Below are 24,112 nucleotides of genomic sequence, written 5' to 3' on the forward strand. Positions count from 1 at the left end.
GGAGCACTGGGAGAGGGCAATGGGGCAGCTGAAAGGGGGAACTGGGGTTACTGGGAGGGGGTTATTGGGCAAACTGGGAGCACTGGGAAGGTAAGGAGGGGGAAACTGGGGTTACTGGGCAAACTGGGAGCACTGGGAGAGTAAGGAGGGGGGAACTGAGGTTACTGGGAGCACTGGGAGGGGGTTACTGGGCAAACTGGAAAGAGTGGGAAGGTAAGGAGGGGGGAACTGGGGTTACTGGGAGCACTGGGAGGGGTTACTGGGCAAACTGGAAGAAGTGGGAAGGTAAGGAGGGGGGAACTGGGGTTACTGGGAGCACTGGGAGGGGGTTACTGGGCAAACTGGGAGCAGTAGGAAGGTAAGGAGGGGGGAACTGGAGTTACTGGGAGCACTGGGAGGGGTTACTGGGCAAACTGGAAGGAGTGGGAAGGTAAGGAGGGGGGAACTGAGGTTACTGGGAGCACTGAGAGGGGGTTACTGGGCAAACTGGAAAGAGTGGGAAGGTAAGGAGGGGGGAACTGGGGTTACTGGGAGCACTGGGAGGGGTTACTGGGAGGGCATAACTGGCGGTACTGGGAGCACTGGGAGGGGCCAACTGGGAACACTGTGGTTCCCGAGAGAACTGGGCAGGGGGTAACTGGAGTTACTGGGAGCACTAGGGGTACTGGGAGGGCTCCGAGGAGCGGTGGGAGCTCTGGCGGGGGGGGGGAACTGGGCAGACTGGGGGAACTGGTCGGACTGGGAGCTGCTCGGGCAGGCCTGGGCGCCGCGGGCGCGTCACTGGGACGGACTGGGACGGACTGGGAGAGGCTACGGAGGCAGAATGGGAAGGACTGGGAGGGGACTGGGCCGGACTGGGAGCCTGGGAGGGGTTACTGGGCCATACTGGGGGGTTACTGGGCTATACTGGGAGGGACTGGGGGGGTTACTGGAGGAAGCAAGAGGAAGACTGGGCCATACTGGGAGCCTGGGAGGGGTTACTGGGCCATACTGGGAGCCTGGAAGGGGTTGCTGGGCTGTACTGGGAACCTGGGTGGGGTTACTGGGCTATACTGGGAGGGACTGGGTTGTACTGGGAGGCTGGGAGGGGTTACTGGGCCGTACTGGGGGTGCTGGGAGGGGTTACTGGGCCGTACTGGGGGTGCTGGGAGGGGTTACTGGGGGGGTACTGGGGGGCTGGGAGGGGTTACTGGGCCGTACTGGGGGGTTACTTGGCTATACTGGGAGGGACTGGGAGGTTACTGGGCTATACTGGGAGGGACTGGGGGGTTACTGGAAGAAGCAAGAGGAAGACTGGGCCATACTGGGAGGCTGGGAGGGGTTACTGGGCTGTACTGGGAGTTACTGGGCTGTTCTGGGAGGCTGGGAGGGGTTACTGGGCCGTACTGGGGGGTTACTGGGCTATACTGGGAGGGACTGGGGGGGTTACTGGAGGAAGCAAGAGGAAGACTGGGCCATACTGGGAGCCTGGGAGGGGTTACTGGGCTGTACTGGGAGTTACTGGGCCACACTGGGAGGCTGGGAGGGGTTACTGGGCCATACTGGGAAGGACTGGGGGGTTACTGGGCTATACTGGGAGCCTGGAAAGGGTTACTGGGCCATACTGGGAGGCTGGGAGGGGTTACTGGGTCGTACTGGGGGGCTGGGAGGGGTTACTGGACCTTACTGGGAAGGACTGGGGGGGTTACTGGGCCTTACTGGGAGGCTGGGAGGGGTTAGTGGGCCATACTGGGAGGGGTTACTGGTTTATGCTGGTTCCTACTGGTCTCCTGTCTCTCTTACTGGTCCATGCTGGTCTTTATGGGTCTGTACTGGTCTTTAACGAGCTCTGCTGCCCATACTGGCTTTACTGGTCATACTGGGAAGGGATAAATGAGCCCTTCTGGAAGGTCTTGGTGGGTTCATGGTGGTTCCTACTGGTTTTCTTTTCTTCTTACTGGTCTGTACTGGTGTCTATGGGTTCCTACTGGTCTTCAATGATGTCTACTGGTCCATACTGGTCTCTAACAATCTCTACTGGTCCATACTGGGAAGGCTTTGAAGGAACTAATGGGCCATTCCGACAGGTTTTGGTGGTTCCTACTGGTTCCTTCTCTCTCTTACTGGTCTATACTGGTGCCTATGAGTCCATACTGGTCTTGAATGGTATCTACTGGTCCATACTGGTCTTTAGAGCCCAGTATTGACGTAGAACGACCTCTACCAGTCCATACTGGTCATACTGGGAACGCTCTGAAGGCATCACCGCGCGGTTCCTGAAGGCCATGGCGGCCCCGTACCGCTTCCTACCGCCTCCCAGCGCCCCGTACTGGTCCGTACTGGTCCATACTGGTGTCCCTGGTCCCCGCAGGCCATGCCGGAGGCCGACCCACGCCTGGACGCGGGGCGCTGGGCGGGCGCGAGCCTCCGCCCGCGGACAGAGAGGTCCTCTCGTGCCCCACGACCGCCGCCACGCGGGTTCTGGCGCCGCCTCGGCGGCTGCTGCGGCTGCTGCCGACGTCGCAAGCGCGATTGGGACCCTCCGCCCGGAGAAATCCCGGGGAGACGCCCCCCACAGCCCCCCCGGCCCGGTCCGTACGGGGTTAAAGGGGGGATTTGGGGGGGAAAAGGGGGGATTTGGGGGGAAAAAAGGGGGATTTGGGGGTGAAAAGGGGGGATTTGAGGTGAAAAGGGGGGATTTGGGGGGGAAAAGGGGGAATTTGGGGGGAAAAGGGGGGATTTGGGGGGAAAAAGGGGGGATTTGGGGGGGAAAAAGGGGGGATTTTGGGGGAAAAAGGGGGATTTGGGGGGGAAAAGGGGGGATTTGGGGGGAAAAAGGGGGGATTTGGGGGTGAAAAGGGGAGATTTGGGGGGGAAAAGGGGGATTTGGGGGGAAAAGGGGGGATTTGGGGGGGAAAGGGGGGATTTGGGGGGATAAAGGGGGATTTGGGGTGAAAAGGGGGGATTTGGGGGGAAAAAGGGGGGATTTGGGGGGAAAAAGGGGGGGATTTGGGGTGGAAAAGGGGGGATTTGGGGGGAAAAGGGAGGGTTTGGGGGGAAGAAGGGGGATTTGGGGTGAAAAATCTTCTCCTTCTGAGTCCAAATCTTCTCCTTTTGGTCCAAACCTTCTCCTTTTGGGTCCAAACCTTCTCCTTTTGGGTTCAAACCTTCTTCTTTTGGGTCCAAACCTTCTCCGTTTGGGTCCAAACCTTCTCCTTTTGGGTCCAAACCTTCTCCTTTTGGGTTCAAACCTTCTTCTTTTGGGTCCAAACCTTCTCCTTTTGGTCCAAACCTTCTCCTTTTGGTCCAAACCTTCTCCGTTTGGGTCCAAACCTTCTCCGTTTGGGTCCAAACCTTCTCCTTTTGGTCCAAACCTTCTCCTTTTGGTCCAAACCTTCTCCTTTTGGGTCCAAACCTTCTCCGTTTGGGTCCAAACCTTCTCCTTTTGGGTCCAAACCTTCTCCTTTTGGTCCAAACCTTCTCCTTTTGGGTCCAAACCTTCTCCTTTTGGTCCAAACCTTCTCCTTTCGGGTCCAAACCTTCTCCTTTTGGGTCCAAACCTTCTCCTTTTGGGTCCAAACCACCTCATTTTGGGGTCCTTTCAAGCCAAGGTTGGCCTTTGGGTTGAATTCAGGAGGATTTGGCTCATTCCGGGTGGGATAAAGGCCTTCTTCTCCTCCTCGCAGGTCTCCTGGTGCCTCGGGGCTTGGTGGTGGCCTCGAGGTCGGACCGCGACGCTCACCACACGGCGGAATTCGACGCCTCTCGCCCCGTCCTGCGCCGTGGACAACGCTTCGGGCTCCGCGTCCTCCTCCCTCGGCCCTTCGACCCCGACGACGACGAGCTCTGCGTCGAGCTCACCCTCGGTGAGGCGCTAATTAGCGCTAATTAGCAGGCGGGGAGCTAATTAGGGGCCGGGTCGGGGGGGGGGAGAATCGGGGCTGGAGGGCATTGATTAGGGTTGGAGGCGCTAATTGGGAGCTGGGGGACCACTAATTAGGGGCTGGAGGGGTGAAAATCGGGGCTGGAGAGCATTAATTAAGGTTGGAGATGCTAATTAGGGGCTGGGGGCGCTAATTAGGGGCTGGGGGCTATGATTTCAATGGGGACGATGACATCAATGCGTTCAATGACGTCAACGGTGATGATCTCAATGGGTTCCATGACCTTAATGGCTTCAATGGGTTCCATGAGGTCAATGGGGACAATGAGGCCAATGGGTTCCATGACCTCAATGGGTTCCATGAGGCCAATGGGTTCCATGATCTCAGTGGGTCCCATGTCCTCAAGGGGTTCCATGATGTCCACGGGTTCCATGATCTCAGTGGGTTCCATGACCTCAATGGGTTCCATGACCTCAATGGGTTCCATGACCTCAATGGGTTCCATGATCTCAATGGGTCCCATGACCTCAAGGGGTCCCATGATCTCAATGGGTTCCATGATCTCAATGGGTTCCATGACCTCAATGGGTTCCATGATCTCAATGGGTTCCATGATCTCAATGGGTTCCATGACCTCAATGGGTTCCATGACCTCAATGGGTTCCATGATCTCAATGGGTTCCATGATCTCAATGGGTTCCATGACCTCAATGGGTTCCATGATCTCAATGGGTTCCATGACCTCAGTGGGTTCCATGATCTCAATGGGTTCCATGACCTCAATGGGTTCCATGACCTCAATGGGTCCCATGACCTCAATGGGTCCCATGATCTACACGGGTTCCATGATCTCGGTGGGTTCCATGATCTCAATGGGTCCCATGACCTCAATGGGTCCCATGACCTCAATGGGTCCCATGATCTCAAGGGGTTCCATGACCTCAATGGGTTCCATGACGACTGTAGTGCTTCAATGACGTCGATGGTGACGGTGACGTCAACCGTTCCGATGACGCCCATGCACTCGATGACCTCCGTGGTGGCCAGGCCGCCATGTGACCCACTCGATGACGTCACACGGAGGGGTCGGTGACCTCACAGCGTTGGCTGATGATGTCCCCACCACCCTTTCTCCAGGCCCCAACCCGCAGGTGGCCAAAGGCACCCACGTCCTCATCCCCTTGGGCGAGACCTCGGCCACCGGTTGGACGGCGGAACGCGAGGAAGGGGTGGAGCCTGAGGAAGGGGCGGGGCTTCCGGGTGGCCACGCCCTCAGCCTCGCTCTGGCCGCACCTCCTGACGCCCCCATCGGACGTTACCACCTCAGCCTCAAGAGCCGAACCCGCGCCGGATCCTTCGCCGCCCCCTTTGACGACGCCAACGATTTCTACCTCCTCTTCAACCCGTGGTGCCCCGGTGAGACACTTTGGGGCCAAAACACCTCCTTTTGGGGCCAAAACACCTCCTTTTGGGGGTCAAACCCCAACGTTTTGGGGCCAAACCCTCACGTTATGGAGCCCAAACCTCACGATTTGGGCGATTTGGGTCAATTTATGTGGTTTTGGGGCTCCTCGGGGTGAGGTTCTGAAGGTTTGGGGTGAATTGAGGTCATTTTGGGTCTTCTTGGGGTGAATTGAGGTCATTTTGGGGCTCCTCGGGGTGAGGTTCTGAAGGTTTGGGGTGAATTGAGGTCATTTTGGGACTTCTTGGGGTGAATTGAGGTCATTTTGGGGCTCCTCGGGGTGAATTGAGGTCATTTTGGGTCTTCTTGGGGTGAATTGAGGTCATTTTGGGGCTTCTCGGGGTGAGGTTCTGAAGGTTTGGGGTGAATTGAGGTCATTTTGGGTCTTCTTGGGGTGAATTGAGGTCGTTTGGGGGCTCCTCGGGGTGAGGTTCTGAAGGCTTGGGGTGAATGGAGGTCATTTTGGGGCTTCTCGGGGTGAATTGAGGTCATTTTGGGGCTCCTCGGGGTGAATTGAGGTCATTTTGGGTCTTCTTGGGGTGAATTGAGGTCGTTTGGGGGCTCCTCGGGGTGAGGTTCTGAAGGTTTGGGGTGAATTGAGGTCATTTTGGGTCTTCTCGGGGTGAATTGAGGTCATTTTGGGGCTCCTCGGGGTGAGGTTCTGAAGGTTTGGGGTGAATTGAGGTCATTTGGGGGCTCCTCGGGGTGAGGTTCTGAAGGTTTGGGGTGAATTGAGGTCATTTTGGGGCTTCTTGGGGTGAATTGAGGTCATTTTGGGGCTCCTCGGGGTGAATTGAGGTCATTTTGGGGCTTCTTGGGGTGAATTGAGGTCATTTTGGGTCTTCTCGGGGTGAATTGAGGTCATTTTGGGGCTCCTCGGGGTGAGGTTCTGAAGGTTTGGGGTGAATTGAGGTCATTTTGGGTCTTCTTGGGGTGAATTGAGGTCGTTTTGGGTCTTCTCAGGGTGAGGTTCCGAAGGTTTTTGGAGGTTCTCAAGATGAATTTTGGGGGTCCACCCATTGTGTCCCCCTGCAGATGACCAGGTCTACATGGAGGAGACGAACGACCTTAACGAGTATGTCCTTAACGAGAGTGGACGCATCTTCTACGGCACCGAGAACCAAATCTCCGAGCGCGCCTGGAACTACGGGCAGGTACCTCAAAACCCAGGAGCACCCCAAAAAAACGGGTGGATCGCCCCCAAAAAGGGTTGAATTGGCCCCAAACGTGGTGGGACCCCAAGAATTTGGGTGAGAAATGGGGAGGTTGGACCCCAAAATGTAGAGGTTTGGGGCCAAAAATGGGAGGTGGGACCCCAAATATGGGAGGTGGGACCCCAAATATGGGAGGTGGGACCCCAAAAATGGGAGGTGGGACCTTAAAAAGGGGTGATTGGACCAACAAATGGGAGGTAGGACCTCAAAATGGGAGGTTGGACCCCAAAATGTGGAGGTTGGACCCCGAAATGAGAGGGTTTGGGCCAAATATGGGAGGTGGGACCCCAAAAATGGGAGGTGGAACCCCAAAACTGGCTGAATTGATGCCAAAGACAAAGGAGATCCCCGAGTGCGTGGTGGTTCCCCAAAAGCATCATGAGGAGAAACCCCCCAAAATGGTGGAGTTTGGTGGAATTTGGGGAGGTTTGGAGTGAAAAGTGGAGGTTTTGGGGTGAAAAGTTGAGTTTTGGGGGGGATCTTGGGGGTCCTCCCAGTTTGACCCGGGGGTGCTGGACGCCTGCCTCTACATCCTGGACCGCCGAGGGATGCCCCACAGCGCCCGAGGAGACCCCGTGATGGTGTCCCGCGTCATCTCCGCCATGGTGGGTTTTGGGGTGAACCGTTGGGTTTTGATGAGTTTTGGGGTGAAATGTTGGGGTTTTGGGGCGAACCGTTGGGTTTTGATGAGTTTTGGGTGTGAAATGTTGGGGTTTTGGGGCGAACCGTTGGGTTTTGATGAGTTCTGGGTGTGAAATGTTGGGGTTTTGGGGTGAACCGTTGGGTTTTGATGAGTTTTGGGTGTGAAACGTTGGGGTTTTGGGGCGAAACGTTGGGTTTTGATGAGTTTTGGGTGTGAAATGTTGGGGTTTTGGGGTGAACCGTTGGGTTTTGATGAGTTTTGGGTGTGAAATGTTGGGGTTTTGGGGCAAAACGTTGGGTTTTGATGACTTTTAGGTGTGAAACGTTGGGTTTTTGGGGTGAAACGTTGGGTTTTGATGAGTTTGGGGCATGAAGTGTTGGGTTTTGGGGTGAAATGTTGGGTTTTGATGACTTTTAGGTGTGAAACGTTGGGTTTTTGGGGTGAAAGGTTGGATTTTGATGACTTTTAGGGGTGAAACATTGGGTTTTGGGGTGAAACGTTGGGGTTTGATGACTTTTAGGTGTGAAACATTGGGTTTTAGGAGTGAAAGGTTGGGTTTTGATGACTTTTAGGTGTAAAATGTTGGGGTTTAGGGGTGAAATGTTGGGTTTTGATGAGTTTTAAGTGTGAAACGTTGGATTTTGATGAGTTTGGGACATGAAATGTTGGGGTTTTGGGGTGAAAAGTTGGGTTTTGATGACTTTTAGGTGTGAAACATTGGGTTTTAGGGGTGAAATGTTGGGTTTTGACGACTTTTAGGTGTGAAATGTTGGATTTTGATGAGTTTGGGACATGAAATGTTGGGGTTTGGGGTGAAAGGTTGGATTTTGATGACTTTTAGGTGTGAAACGTTGGATTTTGATGAGTTTGGGACATGAACTGTTGGGTTTTGGGGTGAACCGTTGGGTTTTGATGACTTTTAGGTGTGAAACGTTGGGTTTTAGGGGTGAAACATTGGATTTTGATGACTTTTGGGTGTGAAACGTTGGTTTTTGATGAGTTTGGGACATGAAATATTGGGTTTTGGGTTGAAAAGTTGGATTTTGATGACTTTTAGGTGTAAAACGTTGGGGTTTAGGGGTGAAAGGTTGGATTTTGATGAGTTTGGGACATGAACTGTTGGGTTTTGGGGTGAAACGTTGTGGTTTGATGACTTTTAGGGGTGTAACGTTGGGTTTTGGGGCGAAACGTTGGTTTTTGATGAGTTTGGGACATGAAACATTGGGTTTTGGGGCAAAACGTTGGGTTTTGATGACCTTTAGGTGTGAAACGTTGGGTTTTGGGGGTCCACCAGAGCTCTGTTGGCTCCTGGTGGCCACCGTTGGCTCCTGGTGGCCACCGTTGGCTCCTGGTGGCCCCGTCTGCCTTTTTGGGGTGAAACTCTGGGGTTTTGGGGGGGTCTCAGGTGAACTCCTTGGATGACAATGGGGTCCTGGTGGGCAACTGGACGGGCGAGTACGGCCAAGGCACCAACCCCTCGGCCTGGGCCGGTTCCGTGGACATCCTGCGCTCCTACCACGCCTCGGGCGCCCCCGTGCGCTACGGACAGTGCTGGGTCTTTGCCGGCGTCATGACTACTGGTTTGTACTGGTTTGTACTGGTTTGGACTGGTCCCAGCCCTGGTGTCCGTTGAGGAGGGTCTCAGCACCTCCAGGAGCCGTTGGGAGGTCAATGGAGTCACCATTGAGGGTGGGAAGGTGGGTGGAAGAGGAGAGAGTCCATATTGGTTTATACTGGTTTCTTACTGGTCTGGACTGGTGTATACCGGCCTGGCTTAGTGACAAACTGGTTTAGACTGGGAAGGGGTCACTGGGAGGCAGCGAGGAGCCCCTCACGTTGAAAGGAGTCAACCCTGAAAGATAATGGCTTGCACTAATTCATACTGGTCTGGACTGGTTTATACTGGTCTCTACGAGTTTATACTGGATTAGACTGGTTTATACTGGCCTGGACTGGTTTATACTGGCCTAGCCTAGTGACAGACTGGTTTGTACTGGGAAGGCGTCACTGGGAGGCAGAGGGGAGCCCTTCATGGAGAGTCGACTCTGAAAGACCAGGCTTTGATGATGGCTTGAACTGGTTTTATACTGGTCTATACTGGTTTATACTGGTCTGTACTGGTTTACACTGGTTTATACTGGCCTGGTTTGTACTGGGAAGGGGTCCCCCGGGGGTCACTGGGAGGCAGAGAGGAGCCCCTCCCAGAGAGCTGAGTCAACCCTGAGAGAGAGGCGCTTTGATAGTGACCTGTAGCGGTCCGTACTGGTTCTTACTGGTTCATACTGGTTTATACTGGTGCCCACAGTGCTGCGCTGCCTGGGCCTCCCCACCCGCACCGTCACCAACTACAACTCCGCGCACGACACCGACGTCTCCCTCACCACCGACATCTACTTCGACGAGAACATGCGGCCCCTGGAGCGCCTCAACACCGACTCCGTCTGGTACTGGTTTATACTGGTTTCTACTGGTCTGCTCGGCTGGTTTGGACTGGTTTATACTGGAGTTTGTGTGTCCCCCCCTGAAATAGGAACTTCCATGTGTGGAATGACTGTTGGATGAAGCGCCCGGACCTCCCCGATGGCTACGATGGGTGGCAGGTGGTGGACGCCACCCCCCAGGAGACCAGCAGCGGTACTGGTTTATACTGGTTTATACTGGTTTATACTGGTTTATACTGGGAGATGTTGGGAATGTTGAGGGAAGGGTGGTCGGAGAGGGAGGAGCCGCTGTGGGCACTCAGCGATGGTCCATGTGATGGTCTCACAATAGATCCTACTGGTCTGTACTGGTTCCTACTGGCCTGTACTGGTTGGTACTGGTTCCTACTGGCCTATACTGGCTTGTACTGGTTCCTACTGGTCTGTACTGGTCTATAATGGGAGGAGGGGGAGGTTGGTGGCCAAAGAAAGAGGGGAGAGACACCGTGGACACTCAGCGATGGTCCATGTGATGGTCTCACAATAGATCCTACTGGTCTGTACTGGTTCCTACTGGCCTGTACTGGTCTGTACTGGTTCCTACTGGTCTATACTGGTCCTGTAGGTCTGTTCTGCTGCGGCCCTTGCTCGGTGACGGCGGTGAAGAATGGCGAAGTCTTCCTCAAGTACGACACCCCCTTTGTCTTCGCCGAGGTGGGCACTAACGAGGGGGTGGAGGGGGCGTCGTTCTATGCAAATGAAGGGTGATTTATGCAAATAAGGGATTAATCGATGTTAATGAGGGGGGGCGTGGCCACAGGTGAACAGCGACAAGGTCTACTGGCAGCGGCAGCCCAGCGGGGCCTTCGCCGTGGTGCACGTGGAGGAAGGGGCCATCGGGCGCCGCATCAGCACTTTGGGCGCGGGGTCGGGCGCCCGCGTGGACGTCACCCACCAATACAAACACCCCGAGGGTACGACCCCACCCCACCGCCCCCCGAACCGTGGGCACCACCCCTTGGCCTCTCAACCCCAACGTTGACCCATTGACCCCCAACGTTGACCCATTGACCCCAACGTTGACCCATTGACGCCCAACGTTGACCCATTGACCCCCAACGTTGATCCATCGACCCCAATGTTGATCCATCGACCCCAACGTTGACCCATTGACCCCCAATGTTGACTCATTGACGCCCAACGTTGACCCATTGACGCCCAACGTTGACCCATTGACCCCCAACGTTGACCCATTGACCCCAATGTTGACTCATTGACGCCCAACGTTGACCCATTGACCCCCAACGTTGATCCATCGACCCCAACGTTGACCCATTGACCCCAATGTTGACCCATTGACCCCCAACATTGACCCATTGTCCCCCAACGTTGACCCATTGGCCCCAATGTTGACTCATTGACCCCCAACGTTGACCCATTGACCCCAATGTTGACCCATTGACGCCCAACGTTGACCCATTGGCCACAACGTTGACCCATTGACCCCCAACATTGACCCATGGGCCACAACGTTGACCCATTGGCCACAACGTTGACCCATTGACGCCCAACGTTGACCCATTGACGCCCAACGTTGACCCATGGGCCACAACGTTGACCCATCGACCCCAACGTTGACCCATTGACCCCCAACGTTGACCCATTGACCCCAATGTTGACCCATTGACCCCCAACATTGACCCATTGACCCCCAACATTGACCCATTGACCCCAATGTTGACTCATTGACCCCAGTGTTGACCCATTGACCCCCAATGTTGACCCATGAACTGCAGCCCTTGATCCATCAACCCCAGCCTTGACCCCTGGACCTTGGCCGTGGACACCAACCCTTGACTGTGGACCCCAAGACATGGACACCAGCCCTGACCCATCGACCTCAACCCTTGACCCATTGACCTCAACTCTTGGTTCTCAACACCCATTGACCCCAACCCTTGGCCCATTGACCCCATCCCATTGACCCGTTGACCTCAAGCCTTGGCCCTCAAGACCCATTGACCCCAACCCTTGGCCCATTGACCCCCACCCTTGACCCATTGACCCCTTATTGCCCCCAGGCTCGGAGGAGGAACGTCGCGCCGTCTCCACCGCCACATCCCACGGCTCCCGGCCCCGCAACCGGGGGTCACCATCCACGGGAGAGGTATCGGTGACGCTGGGGACGGGTCCTACGGTGGCCGGTGCCGAGTTGGAGCTGCGGGTGGTGGCCAAGAACGAGGGCTTGGAGCCACGGACTCTTCTCCTCCGCCTCTCGCTCTGCGCCGTCCGCTACACCGGCGTCGCTGGCGCCGCCTTCCGCCAGGAGCAACACCGCCGCGCGGTGCCACCGGGGCAAGGTGAGGCCCAGGACCTCCACAACCCCACCCCGAGATCTTTGGTTCCACCTCATTCCTCCTCTCGCCGAGGGATTCGTGGCCACCAGGTTGCCCAGAGGTGGAGATTGGTGGCCAAGAGCCATGGATCCGGTCGAGATATCCGGATCCCACCCCAGATCTGGGAGGTCCTGAGGTCCACGGAACCCCCTCCAGATGTGGGGACCCCTTCCCAGAACCCCCATTGCTCTCACGTTCTTCCCTTTGCCGAGGGATTGGTGGCCACCAGGGTTCTCCAGGTGGACATTAGTGGCCAAGAACCGTGGGATCCCGTCAAGATCCTGGGATCTGGGTGTCCCTGATGCCACTGTGTCTTCTCCAGAGGAGACAGTGACCATGGCGGTGCCGTACTCTGAGTACGGCCCCCACGTGGGCGACCAGGACGCCCTGAAGCTGACGGCTGCCGGCGCTGTGGAGGAGACGGGACAAGTGGTGGCCAAGGAGTTGCGGGTCCGACTGCACTCGCCTGAGCTCACCCTGACGGTGAGGGACCTCCTGGGGATCTCCGTGTCCTCCAAGATGGGGCTGTGTTCATCAAGGATGGGTCTTGGGTTCTCCGGAGCACTTGGAGATGGGTCTGCGGTCCTCAAAGATAGGTCTGGGTTCCTTCAGGACCACCGGGAGACCCTTGGATCCTCCAAGACGGGTCTGGGAGCTTCCAGGATAGGACTTGAGTCCTCCAGGACACACTTGGATCTTTTAGGATTGGGGTCCTCCAGGACATTTGGATTCTCCAGGATGGAGCTGGGGTCATCGGGGATGGGGTTGACCTCTAGGATGGGACCTTGGTGGTCTGGGTTCCTCCGGGATGGATCTGGGACCTGCAGGAGCCTTGGGTTCCTCCGGAATGGGTCATCAAGAATGGGTTGAGGGTCCTCCAGGACCTCCAGAATGGGTCTGGGTTCTCCGGGACCCTTCGATTCTCCAGGATAGATCTGGGTTCTCCAGGACCCTTGAGTTCTCCAGGATAGACCTGGGCTCTCCAGGACCCTCCAGGTCCTCCAGGACATTTGGATCCTCTCGGGTGGGACTTGGTGTGGTCTGTGGGGATCTCCAGGTCAGGCCTGAGGGGAGGTCCCACCACAAGGGTCTCCTCTCGTGCAGCTGTTGGCAGCGGCCGTGGTGGGTCAGGAGACACCGGTGCAGGTGGTTTTCCAGAACCCTCTGCCGGACACGTTGAGCGGAGCCACTCTGCGCATGGAGGGCGCCGGCATCTCCTGCCCCAAACCCATCCAGATCGGGTGAGGACGTGGTGGGGGGCACCAGGGGTGGGGGTGGGACACACCGGTGACCCAGGAGGGCTTCCCATGACCCCTATGAACCTCCGTGACCCCCTTGGTCCTCTGTGACCCTTGATGGTCCTCCATGGTTCTCCATAATCCCATGGTCCTCCATGACCCCCGCTGACCCTCATGACTCCCATTGACCCCCCTGACTCCATATGACGTCACGTGACCCCCCTGGTGACCCTATATGACCCCTGCGGACCTCCATGACTCTTGATGTCCTCTGTGACCCTTGATGGTCCTCCATGGTCCTCCGTGATCCCATAGTCCTCCATGCCCCCCACTGACCCCCATGACTCCCATTGACCCCCCTGACTCCATATGATGTCACGTGACCCCCTGGTGACCTTATATGACCCCTGCAGACCTCCATGACTCTTGATGTCCTCTGTGACCCTTGATGGTCCTCCATGGTCCTCTGTGATCCCATAGTCCTCCATGCCCCCCACTGACCCCCATGACTCCCATTGACCCCCCCCGACTCCATATGACGTCATGTGACCCCCCTGCTGACCCTATATGACCCCTGCGGACCTCCATGACTCTTGATGTTCTCTGTGACCCTTGATGGTCCTCCATGGTTCTCCATAATCCCATGGTCCTCCATGCCCCCCACTGACCCCCATGACTCCCATTGACCCCCCTGACTCCATATGACGTCACGTGACTCCCTGCTGACCGTATATGACCCCTGTGGACCTCTGTGATCCTTGATGGTCCTCCATGCCCCCCACTGACCCCCATTGACCCCCCTGACCCCATATGACGTCACGTGACCCCCGATGGCCCCTCGGTGACCCCCAGTGTCCCCCAGGCCGGTGGGACCGGGGCAGACGGTTCGGCTTCGTCAGCCGGTGGTTCCTCTCCGTCCCGGTCTCCGACGCTTGGCGGCCGCTCTGGAAAGTCCTCGACTGGCGACCCTTCACGGCGCCCTCCAACTGGACGTAGCGCCCGATCCAACTGGGAGCACTGGGAACGACGGCGGCGCCACCTCCCGAGGCCGCAGGAGGGGGAGGCGCCGTGGGGCCACCAATGCCGGCAGCACCGGGGGGTGATGGGGGCAACTGGGGGGGACTGGGAGCACTGGGAGGGGGATTGGGGGGGACTGGGAAAGGTAATGGAGGCACTGGGAGCACTGGGAGGGGGACTGGAGGCACTGGGAGGAGCATTTGGGGCAGCTGGAAGGGACTGGGGGCACTGGGAGAGAGACTGGGGGCACTGGGAGGAGGACTGGGGCACTGGGAGAGAGACTGGGGGCACTGGGAGGAGGACTGGGAGCACAGGGAGGAGGACTGGCGGCACTGGGAGGAGGACTGGAGGCACTGGGAGAGAGACTGGGGGCACTGGGAGAGAGACTGGGGGCACTGGGAGGAGGACTGGGGGCACTGGGAGAGAGACTGGGGGCACTGGGAGGAGGACTGGGGGCACTGGGAGAGAGACTGGGAGCACTGGGAGGGTAACGGGGGGCAGCGTGATCACATTTGGGGGTCTACTGGGAGCACTGGGAGGGTGACTGGGAGCACTGGTTCACTCCCCCTCCCCCCCATTAATAAAAGCCATGCTGGGACCAGCGTCTCATGTTGTTACTGGGGGAACTGGGAGAACTGGGGGGGACAGTGGGCACCTCAAGAGCCCCCCCTGGGACCCCTTTAAGGCCTTCCAGGACCCCTCTAAAGCCCCTGGAGAACCGTTAACCCTTTAGAAGGGTCCTGAGGGTCTCCAGAGCTGTGCCAGAGGGGTCCTGGAGGTCCCAGATGGGTCCTGGAAGAACTTCAAGTTGTCCCATGGGGCTCTAGAGCCTCCCAGAATGCCCTGGGGCACTGTAGAGAGCCCCAGGAAAATCCCAGAATACCCTGGGGCAATGTAGAGAGCCCCAGGAGCCTCCCAGAATCCCCACGGGCACTGTAGAGAGCCCCAGGAGGCTCCCAGAATGCCCTGGGGCACTGTAGAGAGCCCCAGGAGGCTCCCAGAATGCCCTGGGGCAATGTAGAGAGCCCCAGGAGCCTCCCAGAATCCCCACGGGCACTGTAGAGAGCCCCAGGAGGCTCCCAGAATGCCCTGGGGCACTGTAGAGAGCCCCAGGAAGATCCCAGAGTCCCCGGGAGCCCTGTAGAGAGCCCCAGGAGGCTCCCAGAATGCCCTGGGGCACTGTAGAGAGCCCCAGGAAGATCCCAGAGTCCCCGGGAGCCCTGTAGAGAGCCCCAGGAGGTTCCCAGAATGCCCTGGGGCACTGTAGAGAGCACCAGGAGGCTCCCAGAGTCGCCGGGAGCCCCGTAGAGAGCCTCAGGAGGCTCCCAGAATGCCCTGGGGCACTGTAGAGAGCCCCAGGAGGCTCCCAGAGTCCCCGGGAGCCCTGTAGAGCGCCCCAGGAGGCTCCCAGAATGCCCTGGGGCACTGTAGAGAATCCCAAGAGGCTCCCAGAGTCCCCGGGAGCCCCGTAGAGAGCCCCAGGAGGCTCCCAGAATGCCCTGGGGCATTGTAGAGAGCCCCAGGATGCTCCCAGAGTCCCCGGGAGCCCTGTAGAGAGCCCCAGGACGCTCCCAGAGTCCCCTGGAACCCTGTAGAGAGCCCCAGGAGGCTCCCAGAATGCCCTGGGGCATTGTAGAGAGCCCCAGGAGGCTCCCAGAGTCCCCGGGAGCCCCGTAGAGAGCCCTAGGAGGCTCCCAGAATGCCCTGGGGCACTGTAGACAGCCGCAGGAGGCTCCCAGAATGCCCTGGGGCATTGTAGAGAGCCCCAGGAGGCTCCCAGAATGCCCTGGGGCACTGTAGAGAGCCCCAGGAGGCTCCCAGAGTCCCCAGGAGCCCCGTAGAGAGCCCCAGGAGGCACCCAAAATGCCCTGGGGCATTGTAGAGAGCCCCAGGACGCTCCCAGAGTCCCCGGGAGCCCTGTAGAGAGCGCCAGGACGCTCCCAGAGTCCCCTGGAACCCTGTAGAGAGCCCTAGGAGGCTCCCAGAATGCCCTGGGGCACTGTAGAGAGCCGCAGGAGGCTCCCAGAGTCCCCGGGAGCCCTGTAGAGAGCCCCAGGAGGCTCCCAGAGTCCCCAGGAGCCCCGTAGAGAGCCCTAGGAGGCTCCCAGAATGCCCTGGGGCACTGTAGGGAGCCCCAGGAGGCTCCCAGAGTCCCCGGGAGCCCTGTAGAAATCCCCAGGAGGCTCCCAGAATGCCCTGGGGCACTGTAGAGAGCCCCAGGAGGCTCCCAGAGTCCCCGGGAGCCCCGTAGAGAGCCCCAAGAGGCACCCAAAATGCCCTGGGGCACTGTAGAGAGCCGCAGGAGGCTCCCAGAGTCCCCGGGAGCCCTGTAGAGAGCCCCAGGAGGTTCCCAGAACGCCCTGGGGCACTGTAGAGAGCACCAGGAGGCTCCCAGAGTCGCCGGAAGCCCCGTAGAGAGCCCCAGGAGGCTCCCAGAATGCCCTGGGGCACTGTAGAGAGCACCAGGAGGCTCCCAGAGTCCCCGGGAGCCCTGTAGAGCGCCCCAGGAGGCTCCCAGAATGCCCTGGGGCACTGTAGAGAGCCCCAGGAGACACCCAGAGTCCCCGGGAGCCCTGTAGAGGGTCCCAGGAGGCTCCCAGAATGCCCTGGGGCACTGTAGAGAGCCCCAGGAGGCTCCCAGAGTCCCCGGGAGCCCCGTAGAGAGCCCCAGGAGGCACCCAAAATGCCCTGGGGCATTGTAGAGAGCCCCAGGACGCTCCCAGAGTCCCTGGGAACCCTGTAGAGAGCCCCAGGAGGCTCCCAGAATGCCCTGGGGCACTGTAGAGAGCCCCAGGAGGCTCCCAGAGTCCCCGGGAGCCCCGTAGAGAGCCCCAGGAGGCTCCCAGAATGCCCTGGGGCACTGTAGAGAGCCCCAGGAGGCTCCCAGAGTCCCCGGGAGCCCCGTAGAGAGCCCCAGGAGGCTCCCAGAATGCCCTGGGGCACTGTAGGGAGCCCCAGGAGGCTCCCAGAGTCCCCGGGAGCCCCGTGGAGAGCCCCAGGAGGCTCCCAGATTCACTGGGAGCCCTGTAAAAAGCCCTAGGGAGCTCCCAGAGTCCCCGGGAGCCCTGTAGAGAGCCCCAGGAGGCTCCCAGAATGCCCTGGGGCACTGTAGAGAATCCCAAGAGGCTCCCAGAGTCCCCGGGAGCCCCGTAGAGAGCCCCAGGAGGCTCCCAGGATGCCCTGGGGCATTGTAGAGAGCCCCAGGATGCTCCCAGAGTCCCCTGGAACCCTGTAGAGAGCCCCAGGAGGCTCCCAGAATGCCCTGGGGCATTGTAGAGAGCCCCAGGAGGCTCCCAGAGTCCCCGGGAGCCCCGTAGAGAGCCCTAGGAGGCTCCCAGAATGCCCTGGGGCACTGTAGACAGCCGCAGGAGGCTCCCAGAATGCCCTGGGGCATTGTAGAGAGCCCCAGGAGGCTCCCAGAATGCCCTGGGGCACTGTAGAGAGCCCCAGGAGGCTCCCAGAGTCCCCAGGAGCCCCGTAGAGAGCCCCAGGAGGCACCCAAAATGCCCTGGGGCATTGTAGAGAGCCCCAGGACGCTCCCAGAGTTCCCGGGAGCCCTGTAGAGAGCGCCAGGACGCTCCCAGAGTCCCCTGGAACCCTGTAGAGAGCCCTAGGAGGCTCCCAGAATGCCCTGGGGCACTGTAGAGAGCCGCAGGAGGCTCTCAGAGTCCCCTGGAGCCCTGTAGAGAGCCCCAGGAGGCTCCCAGAGTCCCCAGGAGCCCCGTAGAGAGCCCCAGGAGGCTCCCAGAATGCCCTGGGGCACTGTAGAGAGCCCCAGGAGGCTCCCAGAGTCCCCGGGAGCCCTGTAGAAATCCCCAGGAGCCTCCCAGAATACCCTGGGGCACTGTAGAGAGCCCCAGGAGGCTCCCAGAGTCCCCGGGAGCCCCGTAGAGAGCCCCAGGAGGCTCCCAAAATGCCCTGGGGCACTGTAGAGAGCCCCAGGAGGCTCCCAGAGTCCCCGGGAGCCCTGTAGAGAGCCCCAGGAGGCTCCCAGAACGCCCTGGGGCACTGTAGAGAGCACCAGGAGGCTCCCAGAGTCGCCGGAAGCCCCGTAGAGAGCCCCAGGAGGCTCCCAGAATGCCCTGGGGCACTGTAGAGAGCACCAGGAGGCTCCCAGAGTCCCCGGGAGCCCTGTAGAGCGCCCCAGGAGGCTCCCAGAATGCCCTGGGGCACTGTAGAGAGCCCCAGGAGACACCCAGAGTCCCCGGGAGCCCTGTAGAGGGTCCCAGGAGGCTCCCAGAATGCCCTGGGGCACTGTAGAGAGCCCCAGGAGGCTCCCAGAGTCCCCGGGAGCCCCGTAGAGAGCCCCAGGAGGCACCCAAAATGCCCTGGGGCATTGTAGAGAGCCCCAGGACGCTCCCAGAGTCCCTGGGAACCCTGTAGAGAGCCCCAGGAGGCTCCCAGAATGCCCTGGGGCACTGTAGAGAGCCCCAGGAGGCTCCCAGAGTCCCCGGGAGCCCCGTAGAGAGCCCCAGGAGGCTCCCAGAATGCCCTGGGGCACTGTAGAGAGCCCCAGGAGGCTCCCAGAGTCCCCGGGAGCCCCGTAGAGAGCCCTAGGAGGCTCCCAGAATGCCCTGGGGCACTGTAGGGAGCCCCAGGAGGCTCCCAGAGTCCCCGGGAGCCCCGTGGAGAGCCCCAGGAGGCTCCCAGATTCACTGGGAGCCCTGTAAAAAGCCCTAGGGAGCTCCCAGAGTCCCCGGGAGCCCTGTAGAGAGCCCCAGGAGGCTCCCAGAATGCCCTGGGGCACTGTAGGGAGCCCCAGGAGGCTCCCAGAGTCCCCGGGAGCCCTGTAGAAATCCCCAGGAGGCTCCCAGAATGCCCTGGGGCACTGTAGAGAGCCCCAGGAGGCTCCCAGAGTCCCCGGGAGCCCCGTAGAGAGCCCCAAGAGGCACCCAAAATGCCCTGGGGCACTGTAGAGAGCCGCAGGAGGCTCCCAGAGTCCCCGGGAGCCCTGTAGAGAGCCCCAGGAGGTTCCCAGAACGCCCTGGGGCACTGTAGAGAGCACCAGGAGGCTCCCAGAGTCGCCGGAAGCCCCGTAGAGAGCCCCAGGAGGCTCCCAGAATGCCCTGGGGCACTGTAGAGAGCACCAGGAGGCTCCCAGAGTCCCCGGGAGCCCTGTAGAGCGCCCCAGGAGGCTCCCAGAATGCCCTGGGGCACTGTAGAGAGCCCCAGGAGACACCCAGAGTCCCCGGGAGCCCTGTAGAGGGTCCCAGGAGGCTCCCAGAATGCCCTGGGGCACTGTAGAGAGCCCCAGGAGGCTCCCAGAGTCCCCGGGAGCCCCGTAGAGAGCCCCAGGAGGCACCCAAAATGCCCTGGGGCATTGTAGAGAGCCCCAGGACGCTCCCAGAGTCCCTGGGAACCCTGTAGAGAGCCCCAGGAGGCTCCCAGAATGCCCTGGGGCATTGTAGAGAGCCCCAGGAGGCTCCCAGAGTCCCCGGGAGCCCCGTAGAGAGCCCCAGGAGGCTCCCAGAATGCCCTGGGGCACTGTAGAGAGCCCCAGGAGGCTCCCAGAGTCCCCGGGAGCCCCGTAGAGAGCCCCAGGAGGCTCCCAGAATGCCCTGGGGCACTGTAGGGAGCCCCAGGAGGCTCCCAGAGTCCCCGGGAGCCCCGTGGAGAGCCCCAGGAGGCTCCCAGATTCACTGGGAGCCCTGTAAAAAGCCCTAGGGAGCTCCCAGAGTCCCCGGGAGCCCTGTAGAGAGCCCCAGGAGGCTCCCAGAATGCCCTGGGGCACTGTAGAGAATCCCAAGAGGCTCCCAGAGTCCCCGGGAGCCCCGTAGAGAGCCCCAGGAGGCTCCCAGGATGCCCTGGGGCATTGTAGAGAGCCCCAGGATGCTCCCAGAGTCCCCGGGAGCCCTGTAGAGAGCCCCAGGACGCTCCCAGAGTCCCCTGGAACCCTGTAGAGAGCCCCAGGAGGCTCCCAGAATGCCCTGGGGCATTGTAGAGAGCCCCAGGAGGCTCCCAGAGTCCCCGGGAGCCCCGTAGAGAGCCCTAGGAGGCTCCCAGAATGCCCTGGGGCACTGTAGACAGCCGCAGGAGGCTCCCAGAATGCCCTGGGGCATTGTAGAGAGCCCCAGGAGGCTCCCAGAATGCCCTGGGGCACTGTAGAGAGCCCCAGGAGGCTCCCAGAGTCCCCAGGAGCCCCGTAGAGAGCCCCAGGAGGCACCCAAAATGCCCTGGGGCATTGTAGAGAGCCCCAGGACGCTCCCAGAGTTCCCGGGAGCCCTGTAGAGAGCGCCAGGACGCTCCCAGAGTCCCCTGGAACCCTGTAGAGAGCCCTAGGAGGCTCCCAGAATGCCCTGGGGCACTGTAGAGAGCCCCAGGAGGCTCCCAGAGTCCCCGGGAGCCCTGTAGAGAGCCCCAGGAGGCTCCCAGAGTCCCCAGGAGCCCCGTAGAGAGCCCTAGGAGGCTCCCAGAATGCCCTGGGGCACTGTAGGGAGCCCCAGGAGGCTCCCAGAGTCCCCGGGAGCCCTGTAGAAATCCCCAGGAGGCTCCCAGAATGCCCTGGGGCACTGTAGAGAGCCCCAGGAGGCTCCCAGAGTCCCCGGGAGCCCCGTAGAGAGCCCCAAGAGGCACCCAAAATGCCCTGGGGCACTGTAGAGAGCCGCAGGAGGCTCCCAGAGTCCCCGGGAGCCCTGTAGAGAGCCCCAGGAGGTTCCCAGAACGCCCTGGGGCACTGTAGAGAGCACCAGGAGGCTCCCAGAGTCGCCGGGAGCCCCGTAGAGAGCCTCAGTAGGCTCCTAGAGTCCCCGGGAACCCCGTAGAGAGCCCCAGGAGGCTCCCAGAATGCCCTGGGGCACTGTAGAGAGCACCAGGAGGCTCCCAGAGTCCCCGGGAGCCCTGTAGAGCGCCCCAGGAGGCTCGCAGAATGCCCTGGGGCACTGTAGAGAGCCCCAGGAGACACCCAGAGTCCCCGGGAGCCCTGTAGAGGGTCCCAGGAGGCTCCCAGAATGCCCTGGGGCACTGTAGAGAGCCCCAGGAGGCTCCCAGAGTCCCCGGGAGCCCCGTAGAGAGCCCCAGGAGGCACCCAAAATGCCCTGGAGCATTGTAGAGAGCCCGAGGACGCTCCCAGAGTCCCTGGGAACCCTGTAGAGAGCCCCAGGAGGCTCCCAGAATGCCCTGGGGCATTGTAGAGAGCCCCAGGAGGCTCCCAGAGTCCCCGGGAGCCCCGTAGAGAGCCCCAGGAGGCTCCCAGAATGCCCTGGGGCACTGTAGAGAGCCGCAGGAGGCTCCCAGAGTCCCCGGGAGCCCTGTAGAGAGCCCTAGGAGGCTCCCAGAATGCCCTGGGGCACTGTAGGGAGCCCCAGGAGGCTCCCAGAGTCCCCGGGAGCCCCGTAGAGAGCCCCAGGAGGCTCCCAGAATCCCCGGGAGCCACGTAGAGAGCCCCAGGAGGCTCCCAGAGTCCCCGGGAGCCCCGTAGAGAGCCCCAGGAGGCTCCCAGAAAGCCCTGGGGCACTGTAGAGAGCCCCAGGAGGCTCCCAGAATACCCTGGGGCACTGTAGAAATCCCCAGGAGCCTCCCAGAATACCCTGGGGCACTGTAGAAAGCCCCAGGGAGCTCCCATGGTCCCCGGGAGCCCTGTAGAGTGCCCCAAGAGCCTCCCAGAATGCCCTGGGGCACTGTAGAGAGCCGCAGGAGGCTCCCAGAGTCCCCAGGAGCCCCGTAGAGAGCCCCAGGAGGCTCCCAGAGTCCCCGGGAGCCACGTAGAGAGCCCCAAAAGGCTCCCAGAGTCCCCGGGAGCCCCGTAGAGAGCCCCAGGAGGCTCCCAGAGTCCCCGGGAGCCCTGTAGAGAGCCCCAGGAGGCTCCCAGAGTCCCCGGGAGCCCCGTAGAGAGCCCCAGGAGGCTCCCAGAGTCCCCGGGAGCCCTGTAGAGAGCCCCAGGGAGCTCCCAGAGTCCCCGGGAGCCCTGTAAAGAGCCCCAAGAGGCTCCCAGAATGCCCTGGGGCACTGTAGAGAGCCGCAGGAGGCTCCCAGAATGCCCTGGAACACCGTAGAGAGCCCCAGGAGCCTACCAGAATCCCCTGGGGCCAAGTAGAGAGCTCAAGGAGCCTCCCAGAATCACCTGGGGCCCTGTAGAGAGCCCCAGGAGCCTCCCAGAATCCCCTGGGGCCCTGTAGAGAGCACCAGGAGGCTTCCAGAATCCCTTGGATCCCTGTAGAGAGCACCAGGAGGCTCCCAGAATCCCCGGGAGCCCTGTAGAGAGCCCCAGGAGCCTCCCAGAATCCCCTGGGGCACTAAAGAGAGCCCGAGGACCCTCCCAGAATCCCCTGGGGCCCTGTAGAGAGACCCAGGAGTCTCCCAGATTGTCTGAGATACATGAAGACAGCCCCAGGAGCCTCCCAGAATCCCCGGGAGCCCTGTAGAGAGCCCCAGGAGCCTCCGAGAATACCCTGGATCCCTGTAGAGAGCACCAGGAGGCTCCCAGAATCCCTTGGATCCCTGTAGACAGCCCCGGGAGTTTCCCAGTATTCCCGGGAGAACTGTAGAGATCCCCAGGAGCCTTCAAAAATCCCCGAAGCCCTCTAGGGAGCTCCAGGAGCCACCCAGAATGCCCGGGAGCCCAGTAGAGAGCCCCAGGAGGCTCCCAGAATCCCCTGGGGCCCTGTAGAGAGCCCCAGGAGGCTCCCAGAATCCCCTGGATCCATGTAGAGAGCCCCAGGAGCCTCCCAGAATCCCCTGGGGCCCTGTAGAGAGCCCCAGGAGGCTCCCAGAATCCCCTGGATCCCTGTAGAGAGCCCCAGGAGCCTCCCAGAATCCCCTGGGGCCCTGTAGAGAGACCCAGGAGGCTCCCAGAATACCCGGGATACCTGTAGACAGCCCCGGGAGCCTCCCAGTATTCCCGGGAGCCCTGTAGAGAGCCCCAGGAGGCTCCCAGAATACCCGGGAGCCCTGTAGAGAGCCCCAGGAGCCTCCCAGAATAACCTGGGGCCCTGTAGAGAGCACCAGGAGGCTTCCAGAATCCCCGGGAGCCCTGTAGAGAGCACCAGGAGCCTCTCAGCATCCCCGGGAGCCCTGTAGAGATCCCCAGGTTCCTCCCAGAATCCCCGGGAGCCCTGTAGAGATCCCCAGGAGCCTCACAAAATCCCCGGGATCGCTCTAGGGAGATCCAGGAGCCTCCCAGAATCCCCCAGAGCCCAGTAGAGAACCCCAGGAGCCTCCCAGAATCCCTGGGATCCCTGTAGAGAGCCCCAGGAGCCTCCCAGAATCCGATGGAGCCCTGTAGAGAGCCCCAGGAGCCTCCCAGAATCCCCGGGAGCCCCGTAGAGAGCCCCAGGAGGCTCCCAGAATGCCCTGGGGCACTGTAGAGAGCACCAGGAGGCTCCCAGAGTCCCCGGGAGCCCTGTAGAGCGCCCCAGGAGGCTCCCAGAATGCCCTGGGGCACTGTAGAGAATCCCAAGAGGCTCCCAGAGTCCCCGGGAGCCCCGTAGAGAGCCCCAGGAGGCTCCCAGAATGCCCTGGGGCATTGTAGAGAGCCCCAGGATGCTCCCAGAGTCCCCGGGAGCCCTGTAGAGAGCCCCAGGACGCTCCCAGAGTCCCCTGGAACCCTGTAGAGAGCCCCAGGAGGCTCCCAGAATGCCCTGGGGCATTGTAGAGAGCCCCAGGAGGCTCCCAGAGTCCCCGGGAGCCCCGTAGAGAGCCCTAGGAGGCTCCCAGAATGCCCTGGGGCACTGTAGAGAGCACCAGGAGGCTCCCAGAATGCCCTGGGGCACTGTAGAGAGCCCCAGGAGGCTCCCAGAATGCCCTGGGGCACTGTAGAGAGCCCCAGGAGGCTCCCAGACCCCCCAGGAGCCCCGTAGAGAGCCCCAGGAGGCACCCAAAATGCCCTGGGGCATTGTAGAGAGCCCCAGGACGCTCCCAGAGT

At 60.5% G+C, this 24,112-nt stretch overlaps 1 protein-coding gene across 1 annotated transcript; it reads left to right on the forward strand.

The window, feature by feature from the left end:
* The first annotated feature begins 65 nt into the window (after positions 1-65).
* LOC104065391 (protein-glutamine gamma-glutamyltransferase K) lies at positions 66-14,340 on the forward strand. Its single transcript, XM_054053169.1, has 15 exons — positions 66-90; positions 2,351-2,570; positions 3,666-3,845; positions 5,001-5,279; positions 6,361-6,479; positions 7,037-7,144; positions 8,588-8,762; positions 9,488-9,626; positions 9,713-9,816; positions 10,228-10,316; positions 10,423-10,576; positions 11,684-11,962; positions 12,321-12,481; positions 13,103-13,239; positions 14,099-14,340. The coding sequence occupies exons 2-15, from the start codon at positions 2,354-2,356 to the stop codon at positions 14,337-14,339; spliced, it is 2,382 nt and encodes a 793-aa protein (XP_053909144.1). The 5' UTR covers positions 66-90; positions 2,351-2,353; the 3' UTR covers position 14,340.
* Positions 14,341-24,112: the final 9,772 nt, after the last annotated feature.

The sequence above is a fragment of the Cuculus canorus genome, chromosome 39 (genome assembly GCF_017976375.1).
Source record: "Cuculus canorus isolate bCucCan1 chromosome 39, bCucCan1.pri, whole genome shotgun sequence".
Lineage (NCBI taxonomy): Eukaryota > Metazoa > Chordata > Aves > Cuculiformes > Cuculidae > Cuculus > Cuculus canorus.

Excerpts from the sequence above, each read along its gene's own strand:
- LOC104065391 (XM_054053169.1), top strand. The coding sequence starts at position 2,354 with ATGCCGGAGGCCGACCCACGCCTGGACGCGGGGCGCTGGGCGGGCGCG. Across the intron at positions 3,846-5,000 it reads CTGCGTCGAGCTCACCCTCG|GCCCCAACCCGCAGGTGGCC; the intron begins GTGAGGCGCTAA and ends CCCTTTCTCCAG. Across the intron at positions 11,963-12,320 it reads CGCGGTGCCACCGGGGCAAG|AGGAGACAGTGACCATGGCG; the intron begins GTGAGGCCCAGG and ends TGTCTTCTCCAG.